At 46.0% G+C, this 13,180-nt stretch overlaps 1 protein-coding gene across 8 annotated transcripts in view; it reads left to right on the top strand.

Moving 5' to 3' along the window:
- Positions 1-13,180, top strand: part of LOC311012779 (sickle tail protein homolog) — a 129,612-nt gene that overhangs the window by 101,019 nt on the left and 15,413 nt on the right. For 6 of the 8 annotated variants that reach the window (XM_084008423.1, XM_084008421.1, XM_084008417.1 and 3 more), the window contains exons 16-20: positions 2,610-2,811; positions 4,003-4,083; positions 4,447-5,713; positions 5,801-5,885; positions 6,626-6,814. In XM_084008423.1, the coding sequence (XP_083864549.1) occupies positions 2,610-2,811; positions 4,003-4,083; positions 4,447-5,713; positions 5,801-5,885; positions 6,626-6,814 (1,824 nt within the window). The remainder of the gene's footprint in view (positions 1-2,609; positions 2,812-4,002; positions 4,084-4,446; positions 5,714-5,800; positions 5,886-6,625; positions 6,815-13,180) is intronic. The other 2 variants (XM_084008418.1, XM_084008420.1) reach the window with 2 other exon arrangements.

Here is a 13,180-nt window from a genome sequence, read left to right as displayed (position 1 = left end):
AATACTGCTTGACATTAGTTTTACAAGTATCCAGTTTACAAGCTAATTTTAAACACATGCTAATTTCACAGATTCAATTCCAGCCAGTGCGTTAAGCCTCTTTTTCTCTTCTCATCGACTGTTCACCTGCATTCAAACGTTTTGTTCACAGTCTATCTAACAATCATCAGGTGACCATGTTTACATTGAATTGGTCCTGTCCACGCTGGCCTTTATAGATATAGATAGATTCTTTTTTAGTCCTTCCTGAAAGTCATCATGTGCCACAAGGGAATCGGCACATAAATGAACAACAAAAGCCGTATCATTAAAAGGTGCAGCATCACATGGCACAGTGGTTTCTGTGTCACAGCTAGGTCATTATGTTCATCAACGTTTCTAATAATCTCCTGCTCGTTACTCACCAGACACCACTCACTATCGATGGACAGACAGAGGGATGGATGGACGGACAGACAGATAGATAGATTTGAATGAATATGTCCTCTTCCTGGACATATGAACTTGTTTTATTATCTACAGACATTTCAGGAGCACAGAGTTCTAATGAGTGATAGGAGACCAAAAGAACTTCATGTCAGCTTCTCTAGCAGCTGATCCAAGCAAACATTCCCCATGGAGCCAGCTGAGGTAATGTGAGGAGGCACCTACACACAGGGAGGTATGGTGTGTTGAAGAGAAGCCTTCACTCTGCCTGCTGAGGTTTTACACAATTATCCACTGAAATACATAAACACATTTCTCATTTCTCTAACTAAGGCTCAGAAAATAATAATCTAAACAATCTTCTCACATCACTCATTGGGTCACCCACTGACAATGTTTCCATATATCACTTCATGAATCCTGGAATCCACTAGGTTGGGGGGTTAAGCTCAGGAGGTAGAGCGGGTTGGCTGGCAACCGCAAGATTGCCGGTTCGATCCACGGCTCCTCCTAGCTGAGTGCCTGGTGTCCCTGAGCAAGACACCTCACCCTAATTGCTCCTGACGAGCTGGCTGTCGCCCTGCGTGGTTGACTCCGCCGTCGGTGTATGAATGTGTGAGTGAATGGGTGAATGTCAGTCATTGTTGTAAAGCGCTTTGGACAAAAGCGCTATATAAATGAGGCCATTTATTTTTACCATTTTACAGCACATTTAGAAAATCATCATAGCCGTTCTAAATGGTCACCTTTTTTTGTCTTACAGCCTGAAATGATCATACATAAATTTCATATTTTTCCAGCTTGATTTACACATTTTACCTTACAACATTCAAGTGAAATTTCGGTAAGCACAAGTTCTATAAAATGATTTCAAAGGCTTTAACCCCTCCCTCTGAGTATTGGTAGACATACGGCACCATCCAGAACCTCGCCTTGATCATTACAAACATTCCCAACTGGATGACAGATCCAGGAAAGATTAATCAGGGAAGCTACCAAGAGGCCCATGGTGACCTTGAGGGAGATACAGGTCTTAATGGCAGAGGTTGGTCAATATGTGCATGTGACAACAAGTTCTGATGCATTATGGGCAAAAGGTTATATGGTCAGATGAGACCAAAATGTAACTTTTGGTTCTGAACTCCAAGTACTATGTTTGGCGGTTACCAAAGCAACCAATGAGAACACACCATCCCTACAGTGAAGTGTGGTGGTGGCAGGATTGTGCTGTCAGGTTCTTTCTTGTCAGTGAGGACTGGCCAATTGGTCAGGATTGAAGGGAAGCTCATATTTTCGAGGAAAACCTGCAGCTCTCTGCAAGACACTTGAAAATGTGCTGGTGGTTCACCCTCCAGCATGACAATGACCCAAAACACACCACCAAAAAAACAAGGGCGCAATCACAATCGGGCCAGTTGCCTGTTCCAATGCAAAGTGGTCAGGGTTCAAGCACCGATGCGAGTAAAGAAGGCTTCATCCCTTATCACAAGAAGTTGGGTCTCCCCTTTGCAGTGTTTGATGTTAAAGTGTATGCAGCAGCCGTTTCTTGCAACCATGGGAGTTTTGGCGACAGATTGGTCTTTGGCCACCCTCTCGTGAACCACTCCTGGGAACTGAGGTAGAAGCGGTTATACAGCGGTTGTCTTCCACCCAATGCAGGGGACGGGGAGTAGAAGTTACTTATGCTTTGCAAAGTTTGTGGGTCTGCATGTTATTTTGAACACAAAGCACACATCAGATACACTGAATAGCTGTTTGGGTGTCTCAGGGATGGTGTAGCTGGTTGAGCCATATCCAAAAGAAAGCCTGGCGATACGGTCCTGCCCAAGCCTCTAGGCAGGCAGGTAGAAACCCTACAGTGGTTAGTTACAAATAACTTGTATCTGTGGTTCCATAAATGATGAAATAAGCAATGAAAAAAAGAGGTCAAGTTAAATTTGCTTCATGAATTGAAGAATTTGGAGGTGAAAGTCCAACCTTTATTTTTAGACATAAAGCCATTGTTTCATGGACAAGGCTAGCAGGTCCTAACAACAAGTTAATATTTAATGATTGTTATGCTGCAGGACCAACAGTTAAATACATATAACTTACATTTATAACCAAATTGAGGCCCACTTACATGATGTTTTACTAGTTTCATAGTTTTCATCAAGCTATGTGATTCTGTGTGTCCTACTCAGATTACAGAGAGACAAGCCAATCAGCCAGCCAACTTAGACTCTAGTCACCTCCAGCCTCCACCCGCCAACACCGACCCAGACTTGGACCAGGTCCTCCAGGAAGCCCAGGCCAACCTGATGAAGTCCATCCCAAATCTGAATGTATCGGATTCTGCCTCATCGCATTCAGAGCAGGACTCAGCTCTGGACCTGACACCGCAAGGTTGACCTGTAGAATCCCATGCACTAAAAACACATTAGTCCTCATGCTTCTCCAAAATGTCTTTATTAGAGAGATTTTCTTGTTGTTCTTCGTCAGATTCAGGAAGTACGGAGGATTTATTTCTACTAAAAACTACTGAACTGTACAAGTTTCCATGCCAAAATATCTAACCAACAAAAAAGATAATACTCTTGTGGAACTCCTCAGTAAATTGGCAAACAATAATGATATGGAGAATAGATTCATTAAATTTTTTTAATGAATTATGATCATTTTAGGGGAAACAAGTATTTAATTCGAGGGGAGGTAGGCAGGCTATCTGTGTAACTCGTACACAGTACAATACTTGTAGGGAACATTCTGAACTGAAGACAATCTGCAAATGCCACCAGATCTATTCAGAACTCTGTTTGTACCCGTGTTTCTAGCAAGAGGTCCAATGTTCCTAATTAGAACAAAGGATCATTTGATCTAAAACAACCTGACTATAAATTTGCTGTTTTACTCAATCAACTTTACCTTAAAGTGGCAGTCCGTAAGATTTGAGATTGTTGATTCTAGCGGCCTCTCTGGCAGTAGATGGAACTGCAGGTGAGCCTCTGGGACTCATCTCCCTCACCAACAGTGTCGACTGTCTCTCATCTGCGTGATGCCTTCAAATGCTCCACACTGAAAGGAGGTCCGTGGTTTTGCTTCTTGATGACTTTCCTTCTTCACTTCCATTAGTTTGTTGTTTCTTTTTCTTGGGACTGGAAGTTGAATGGTCTTCTTTCTCTGCCTGTTGATCTTCCATTATGAGTCAGCAGTAATGAAATGTACCTGGTCAAACACTTTAGACTAGAGGGAGCCTGACTCAGCAGTTGGAAGTTACCGATTTCCAATTAAAAGTAAACGCAGCATACTTCCATGAGTAGCTCCACCTGCAGACCAACCGCTGCTGACCGACGGAAAAAGATCAAACTCATTTAGAGTTTAGTGGGAATGTGGCCACAAACACGGAGATCCTATTTCTGGGCAAAGCAGCAACAAGCACTTTCATTAGTGGTCACATGATCAACCACCATTGTTTAACTCACTCTTTGATAGGTAGATGAACATGTTACGGACTGCCACTTTAATGTCATGGACATTGTACTAGTTAACCATTGTGTATTGATAGAATGTAAACAGGTGTATGTGTTTGTGCTGCAGCCTCAGTGGAGCAACAGGGAGACAAACCTCTCCAGCTGAGTGATGATGAGGTGTCCACCCAGATAGAACCACCAGACACAGGTAAGACACCCGTTTGAACAAAGAAGAAGGTTCTTCAGGGAGTCCTGCTCCAAGATCTATTCTTATGAAAGCATGAACAAAATACTGAAATGACCAAATATTAGAAATACAGTTTCAGTCAACAGCACAACTGTTGCTTTTCATAGAGACTCACAGCAAAGCCACTTGGTTGGTGGTTGGCTGCTGTTTGTGTTTGTGGTTCTCTACCCAGACCACAATGGGTTCTAACAAAAGATGGATCCGGCTTTTAAGCTGATGTCAGTCAGTCAGCAAGCTAGCACATCCCTAATTAGCACAACAATGGCATTTAAAGATATTATCTATCACAACTTGATGTTTGTTAAACCTTCCTGCTTCCTGCAGTCGCTGTGGAACCTCCTCCATCAGCTCCTCCATCAGCTCCTCCATCAGCTCCTCCTCCATCAGCTCCTCCATCATCAGCTGCTTCATCAGCTCCTCCATCATCAGCTCCTCCATCATCAACTCCTCCATCATCAGCTCCTCCATCAGCTCCTCCTCCATCAGCTCCTCCATCATCAGCTGCTCCATCAGCTCCTCCATCATCAACTCCTCCATCATCAGCTCCTCCATCAGCTCCTCCTCCATCAGCTCCTCCATCATCAGCTGCTCCATCAGCTCCTCCATCATCAACTCCTCCATCCTCAGCTCCTCCATCAGCTCCTCCTCCATCAGCTCCTCCATCATCAACTGCTCCATCATCAGCTCTTCCATCAGCTGCTCCTCCACCATCTGCTCCCTTAGCTCCTCCACCATCTGCTCCCTCAGCTCCTCCAGCAGCTGCTCCTCCCTCAGCTCCTCCATCAGCTGCTCCTCCACCATCTGCTCCCTCAGCTTCTCCATCAGCTGCTCCATCAGCTCCTCCATCAGCTCCTCCTCCATCAGCTCCTCCATCATCAGCTTATCCAGCAGCTGCTCCAGCAGCTACCTCAACTGCTCCTCCCTCAGCTCCTCCATCATCAGCTGCTCTATCAGCTCCTCCATCATCAGCTCCTCCACCATCAGCTCATCCATCAGCTGCTCCTCCCTCAGCTCCTCCATCAGCTGCTACATCAGCTCCTCCATCATCAGCTCCTCCATCATCAGCTGCTCCATCAACTCCTCCATCATCAGCTCTTCCATCAGCTGCTCCTCCACCATCTGCTCCCTTAGCTCCTCCACCATCTGCTCCCTCAGCTCCTCCATCAGCTGCTACATCAGCTCCTCCATCATCAGCTCCTCCATCAGTTGCTCCATTAGCTGCTGCTCCCTCAGCTCCTCCAGCAGCTGCTCCTCCCTCAGCTCCTCCATCATCAGCTCCTCCATCAGCTGCTTCTCCACCTTCTGCTCCATCTGCTCCCTCATCTCTTTCATCAGCTGTCCCTCCCTCAGCTCCTCTATCATCAGCTGCTCCCTCAGCTGCTCCTTCAGCTTCTTCATTGGCTGCTCCTTCAGCTCCTCCTTCTGCTCCTCCAGCTCCTCCATCAGCTGCTCCCTCAGCTTCTCCCAGCAAAGAGTGCAGCAGCCAGCCACAGATGGAGAAGCCCCGCCGCACCAGTGTGGACAAGGAGATGAAGCAGAGTGCAGACAGGGCCAGCAAATCTCCTCCTCCTCCTCCCCCTCCTCCACGAAGGTCAGTTCATCATCTCTTCCTTTCTAAAATGTACAAATGCTAGATCACCTCTCATGCATCATTACATCTTGAATAATGTCGTCCCAGGTTCCATGCTGCCAGTTCAGGTGTAACCACAGGAAGGTCCGGAGAGGTGATTTTCACTAGCAGAAAGGAGACAGCTGGAGGCCAGGTGTGTGTCCAATACTATCCAACCACATTCACTAATTGTGTGAGCGAGTAGAAGGCAAGAGGGTTTTGGAGTAGTGTATACTGTCATATTTTTTGCAAGACTTGTTGGCTCTCCATATTTAATGAAAGCCATATTGTATGCAGAACATGATGAGTCAGTCTGGGACCAAAAATAAACAGAGCATAGATGTGATCATCTCTATTCCACCGGGACAAACAACATCTGGATTAATACATAGAATGTAATGTCTCATATTTAGCATCAGAATACAAGGAATGTTCCTGGTGTTTGTGGAACATTTTGTTTAAATACATAACTCCTTCTAATCCCATGATACGGAGTGAAGTACTCTACTGGGATATCACTTTACGGGTACCGACATCGTCATTTTTTAAAATGATACCCAGCCCTGTTAAGCCTGTGACCCACTGATGATTACAATATTACAATGTTTAAATATTTGGTGTCCATGCTGCTGCAAATTAAAGACATGATGATTGAATACACCAACTTAACATCATTCCATGCCAATGTTTTAAAGTGACACACCATCCCAGCACCAGTATGCTTATACCAATATCTGCTTATACTAATATCTGCTTTACTGTCCACATGTTGACTGAAATTACTTATTCTAAAATCATGAAACTGAAGGCTTCTTAAGAATCAGCAAACAAAAAAACAACAAAGTAGTTTATTTATGAATGCCTTCTTGTGTCTACTTGATGAATCTGTTGAAGAACGAGGGCGAGAAAGAAAAAGAGCCACCTGTGGTTTCTCAGCCCAAACCCCCCAGACAGCCACCAGAGGTCAAACCCAAACCCCAGATGCGTGCTGGCTCCTCCCCCACGCCAAATGCAGCCTCGGCACACAGGGAGGACGCCGAAGACGAGGAGGAGGAGGACAACAAATTCATGAAAGAGCTGCAGGTATGTTTCTTTAAAAACGTGAACGGATCACATACCCAACCAGGGAAAGTACAGCAGGACACCAGGTCTGGTGGGGACAAGCAAAACCAAGTCCAGTTGCCTACGATAAAGCTTTGAAATAAGGCATGGCAAGGCAACTTTATTTGTATAGCACATTTCATACACAAGGCAGTCTCAAAGTGCTCCACATCATAAAATGTCATACAATAAAGTGAAAAAAATTGAAGAATTAAAATAAAATAAAGGCAAAATTAAAATGCATAGAAAAACCTTCATTAAAACCAGCCAATAATAAAATAAAGTTTAACATTTAATAATAATAAAATAAAATAAAATAAAAATAAATCATTTAAAACAAGAATATCAAGGAATAGAAAATACAGCGCAGCATAAGAAGTTCACCGATAGTATTTGTACTGGCAAAAACAGGTTTCGGCTTTTCCTGTAGCCCCAGTCCTATCTGTTTTGACCAGGTGAGAAGGCAGGTTTGCAGTGTCTGACTCACACTCGTAATAATCCACGTGAGATGGTTTTGTCCGGAGTTGTTGCCGTTTTTATTACAAAGTAAAATAATACACTAACAAAAATGCCGTGGGATGCAAAATGTAACGGGATTGTTGTAATGGATTGCGATGTATTGTTCTTTGAGCGAGGTCAATGACTGTATTCTGCGGCCTGCTCTCCTCCCGTCATGCGCAATTGGCATCCCTTTATCGGTTCCCTTGAGGTGGCACCATTCACCACCTAAAGGGGGCGCAAGCTCAAAAGTGCAGAAAACAAGAGATATTAAGTTCAATCCAAATAAACTTAAATGTGGCTCCTACACACCGGCCCCTAATTGTTCTCCAAGAATCAATTATTTTACAACATACAAAAAAAAAGGAGCCAAATGATAAAGTTTCAGTTAAATATGCATAACAATAATGAGCCAAATAGGGCAATTATCAATAAGGTAAGTATGTAAATCAAATGAAATGAATTAATTCTACTTCCCTGTATAGTGTTAAGGGACAGACATCATTGGGTTTCCTCAGCAGGATTCATCGTCAGCCTCAAGGATCCGGCACAGCTTGGTAATGGGCCTCTCAAGGACTGACGTCTTGGTCTTCAACTTCAGAGACCTGACCAGGCCTCTTGCATCTAATGTTGTCTCCTGGACTCTTCCTAATGGCCAGGACCCTCGTGGAGCTATGGGATCGACCACCAGGACAATGTCTCCGACGTTGAAGTTTTTCTTCTTGCCCGTCCATTTCTGCCTCTCTTGGAGCAGAAGAAGGTATTCCTTCGTCCATCTGAGCCAGAATACATCAGCCATGTACTGGACCTGTTTCCAGCGGCGCTTGGCATAGATGTCGGACTGCTGGAAGACTCCAGGGGGCAGAGTGGGCATGGTCTTCAACAAAAGGAGATGATTGGGGGTCAGCGGTTCCAGGTCATGGGGGTCTGAGGACACTGTGGAGAGGGGGCGACTGTTCAGGATTGCCTCCACCTCACAGAACAGGGTATGAAGGCCTTCGTCATCAGTGGTTTGCTGGTGCAGAGTGGAGTTGAGCACCTGCCGGATGGATCGGATGAGTCTTTCCCAGACTCCACCATGGTGTGATGCAGCAGGTTCGTCCCGTTGTCAGACCTGATGTGCTTGACTTGGCCTCTCCTGCACACAAATCTCCTCAAAGCATGAATACATGAGTCTCAATCGGGCCGAAGTAGTCCAGTCCAACATTTGTAAAGGGTGGGAGGTCAGGTAGGATTCTTTCCACCGGCAAGTCTGCCATTTTCTGCTGACCTACTTTGCCTCTCACACGGCGGCATGTGACACATTTGGAGAGCACCTTTCTAGCTACTGAGTTGCCTTTTTTAATCCAGTACTTCTTATGGAGCTCTGAGAGCATGTGGTTTCTGCCACTGTGTCCAATGCGTTCATGAATGTGACGTAACAGCAGCACTGAGATGTGTGAATCTGTGGGCAAGATGCAGGGGTGTTTAGTGTCCTCTGGCATTGTGGATCTGTGTAGTCTGCCACCTACCCTCAGTAGGCCATCATCCAGTACAGGATCGAGCCTGCACAGCTTACTGCTGTTGGATACTCTGGGAGGCGTCATCTGCAACGTTGAGAATTCATTAGAGAAAGCTTGTCTCTGACTGTACATGACAACTGCTCTTTCTGCATCCGTTAGGTCTCTCGGTGTTAGGTGCTGTTCAACACGGGGCTTTACGTCTACCACCTTTTGGCTTGACTGTGACCTGTCGGAGTGGGCGAGTGGGGCGAACTCTTTTCCTCTTTTCACTTTCAGTATCAAATTTCTCTTCAGCTTGAGGTACCAAGATACAGCCTTTAAAAGGCTGATCCAGTTTGAGAAATACAGAATAAGCTGATCAGTAGGGGTTCTAGATTCCACCAGGGTTGTGAACACCGTAGTGGTTTTCCTAACCTCTGGATCATCCTGAAGCATGGGGCCCAGTGCCTGCACTACTGGCCAACTTTCCACTGGTTTCCATAGAAACTCAGGTGCATGAATCCATCTCTTCTGCTCCATTAACTTTCTGGAATTCAACCCTCTGGATGAGTCGTCAGCAGGGTTGTCTTTGCTGCCTACATATCTCCACTGAGACAACTCTGTGTTGTCTCGTATAAATGAGACCCTGTTTGCCACGTAGGTTTTAAACCTGGCTTGGTTATTGGCAATGTACTTAAGCACGGTTTGGCTATCTGTCCAGAACACAGAGGGCTCTAAATCAAGGTGTAATTCTTTCCTCAGCATTCTGTCCACTTTGACTGACAGAGCAGCTGCCGCCAGCTCTAGTCTTGGCACTGTGATGTTCTTTAAGGGTAGTACTCTAGACTTGCCAAGCACAAAGGTGACATGCACAACATTTTTCTGGTTCACCTGTCTGATGTAGCTCACAGAGCCATAGCCACTCTCACTGGCGTCCGCAAAATGATGCAGTTCGGCACACCTGGCCATTCCGAAGCCCTCTGGTTTCAGACATCGCTGCACTCTGAAGCCTTTGATCATCTCCAGGCTACTGGTCCATTCCATCCATTGCCTTGATATCGCCTGTGGCAAAGGCTCATCCCATCCAAAGCCCGCCTGACAGAGCTCCTGTAGCAGCTGCTTGGCTGGAAGAATGAGAGGAGCAAGAAAGCCGAGTGGGTCAAAGATAGAGCTGACAACAGACAGTATGCCTCTGCGTTTATGTGGCTTTTGGCTTAGGTTGATGTTGAATTGAAAGCTATCCGAGTCTACACACCATTGTAGTCCTAATGCTCTTTCAAGGCAGGTTGTCTTTGTCAAGATCAAGTGACTTAATGTCTTTGGATCTGTGTTCTTTGGGAATGGATGACAGCACTGCACGACTATTGCTCACCCACTGAGTTAGCTGGAACCCACCTTTGTTGCACAATGCAGTGAGATCCCTTACCAGCTGGATGGCATCGGACACTCTGGACACTGACCTAGCACAGTCGTCAACATAGAAGTTGTGCCTGATGGTCTCTGTTACCTGCGGGGGGAAGCAGCTTTCATTGTCAGTGGCAGTTTTTTGAAGAGCATAGGTTGCAATGCTTGGGGAAGACACAGCGCCAAAAATGTGTACAAGCATACGGTGTTCTTTTGGGGTCTGACTAGTGTCACCTTGTGGCCACCAAAGGAATCGCAGGTAGTCCACATCAGACTTTGCCACTCTGACCTGATGGAACATTGATTTGATGTCAGCCATGATTCCAATGGGCTCTTTGCGAAATCTCATGATGACCCCAAGGAGAGAGTTGGTGAGGTCTGGACCCTGTAGTAGTTCAGTGTTGAGTGACACACCTTGGAATGACACCGCACAGTTGAACACCACTCTGAGCTTTTTCTTCTTAGGGTGGTAAACCCCATGATGTGGCAAAAACCAGGTTGTTCCTGGTGGTTGCATGAGTTCCTCCGGTGGGATTTCCTCAGCATAGTTCTCAAGGATGTCAGTGAGAAATGCTGTGTATTCCTGTTTGAACTGCTCATTCTTTAACATTTTCCTTTTCAGGCTATACAGACGCTGTTCTGCCATTTGCCTATTGCTTGGCATGTGCACATTTGCTTTCCTGAAGGGCAGTCTCAAACTGTAGTGGCCATTCTCCAGTACTGCCTCATTCGCCATGCGTAGGAAAGCTTTGTCCTCGACAGACATTTCTGTCCTTTCCTCTGATGCATTTTCCTGGAAGTCCTGGTTGTACTGCAAGATTAGCAGCCTTTCCAGACTCGCAACAGAGATCCTATTGACTGTTGCACTTCCTCCAGTACCAGCAGCACTTCTCAATGGCCCATTTACTACCCACCCTAAAAGTGTTTTAACTGCATAGGGACCCCCATTTTGGCCATTTATTACCTCCCAAGGTTCTAATAGGTGTGAAGCATTCGTGCCAATCAACAGTTCTACCTTTGAACTAATGGAGGGAATGGTGACCTTACCTAAGTACGCCCAATGCGCCAGGTCACTTTGCTTGGGGATGCTGCTACTGGTTACTGGCATGTCCTTTTGAGTCAAGGTGTCAGGAAGATGGAAGAATGTGTCGCTGTCCAGTGCTGAAACTTCCAATCCTGATATGACATGCACTGGGACTGATGTTTCCTGATTCATGGTGCGCAGAAGTATGCGTGTCCTCTTTCCTCTTAGATTGAGACGCATCATGAGCTCCTCTGAGCAGAAGGTGGCAGTAGACCCAGGATCCAGCAGAGCATAGCGTTTGTATAACATGGCTGCCCTTTGCTGCCTTGACATTAACCGGAACAATGGAAAGAATGCTCTCCTGGTCTCCGGCCCCTATATGACCACAAGACTCTGCTACCCTAACAATAGATGGACTATCTGTTCTCTTGGTTGCAATGTGGAGTATGCTGGGATGGGTTCGTTTGCACACATTGCAGGTAAGACGCCTACTGCAGTCTTTACTAATGTGCCCTGGGGTGAGACATCCATAGCAGATGCCCTTGGTTTTCAAAAAGCTTAGCTTGTCTCTATGGGCCCTTTTCATGAACTTTTGGCATGAGTCTAGTGCATGTTTGGAGCTACAAAACAGACATGATGGGTCAGGATTTGCTCCTGTGACAGTGGCTACACTAGTCGCATAGCTAATGCTAGAGGACTTGTAGGGCCGCGTTTTAACAGGAGCTTTTGCATTTCCTTTAATAGTTGACTGGTCTTGGAGATCGCCAAACATTGGGTCACCTTCTATGCGAGCCTGCTTTTCCATAAAAGAGACTAGGTCTAAACTTCTTACCCTGCTTTGGCGTTGTTGTTGTAGCTCATACGCCTTGTTGCGCCATTTCTCCCTGAGCTTGTAAGGTAATTTCACGGCAATGCTCTTCATGGTGGATATGGTGTCCAGCTCCTCCATGTATGACATCTCCTCCATTGCATTGCAGCAACTCCTCAGGAACATGGCGTAATCCTGCAGGGACTTAGCATCCTGTGTTTTGATCTGAGGCCATGAGAGGGCCTTTTCCAAGTAGGCACAAGAGATCTTATACTCATTGCCAAAGTTTTCCTTTAATAGCTGCAGAGCCTTTTGATATCCTCTATCTGGTGCCATATATTCACAGCTCTTAACTAGCCGCTGGGCTTGGCCCTTTGTGTACTGTATGAGAAACTGCAAACGGTCTCTGTGGTTGTCGGTATTCCGTTCAATCATGTTTTCAAAACTGTGAATGGATGACTTATATTCAAGCACCTCGCCATCAAAGACCGGAATGCTACCCTGTGGTAAGGTGGATGACAACTGTTGTTTCATGAGCAGTCTGGTGAGTTCATTTTGATTTTCCAACACTTTGATCATATGACTGTCATACGGTGAGCTGAGCGTAGAGGGTGTTTGAGCCTGAGGCTAAAGCTGAGACTGTGACTGAGGCGGCAATTGAGACTGCAGTTGAGGCTGATGCCATGGTGGGGGCTGAGGCTGAAGCTGAGACTGTGACTGAGGCGGCAATTGAGACTGCAGTTGAGGCTGATGCCATGGTGGGGGCTGAGGCTGTGGAGGCGGAGGTGGTCGTGGCTGGTGAGTGGGGGGCTGTGTAGGCAGAATACCTTGAGCTGAACTAACAGCTGGCTGAATTGGGGCTGGGGAGGTATTTGAATCACCTCCATAAGGAAGACTATGTAGTGCTGTGAACTGTACCTGGTTAGTACTGGTGGGCCTATCGGGTGACGTAGGTCTGCTGTAATTTGGGTTAAGCAAGGGGAAATTAACATGAGCAGCACCTGCCTTAGGTCTCACTGAGGGGGTTTCAAGAAAAGAAACTGAACTTTCCAGTTCTTCCATATGTGCAGCTTGTGATACTCCTGCTATCAACACAGACCTACTAGCGGTGTCTAAATTGAAAGGAATGGGAC

This window comes from Eutrigla gurnardus (assembly GCF_963514095.1).
Source record: "Eutrigla gurnardus genome assembly, chromosome: 4".
In the NCBI taxonomy this organism is placed as follows: domain Eukaryota; kingdom Metazoa; phylum Chordata; class Actinopteri; order Perciformes; family Triglidae; genus Eutrigla; species Eutrigla gurnardus.
The sequence above is the reverse complement of the archived record's forward strand: the minus strand, read 5'-3'. Positions and strand labels throughout refer to the sequence as shown.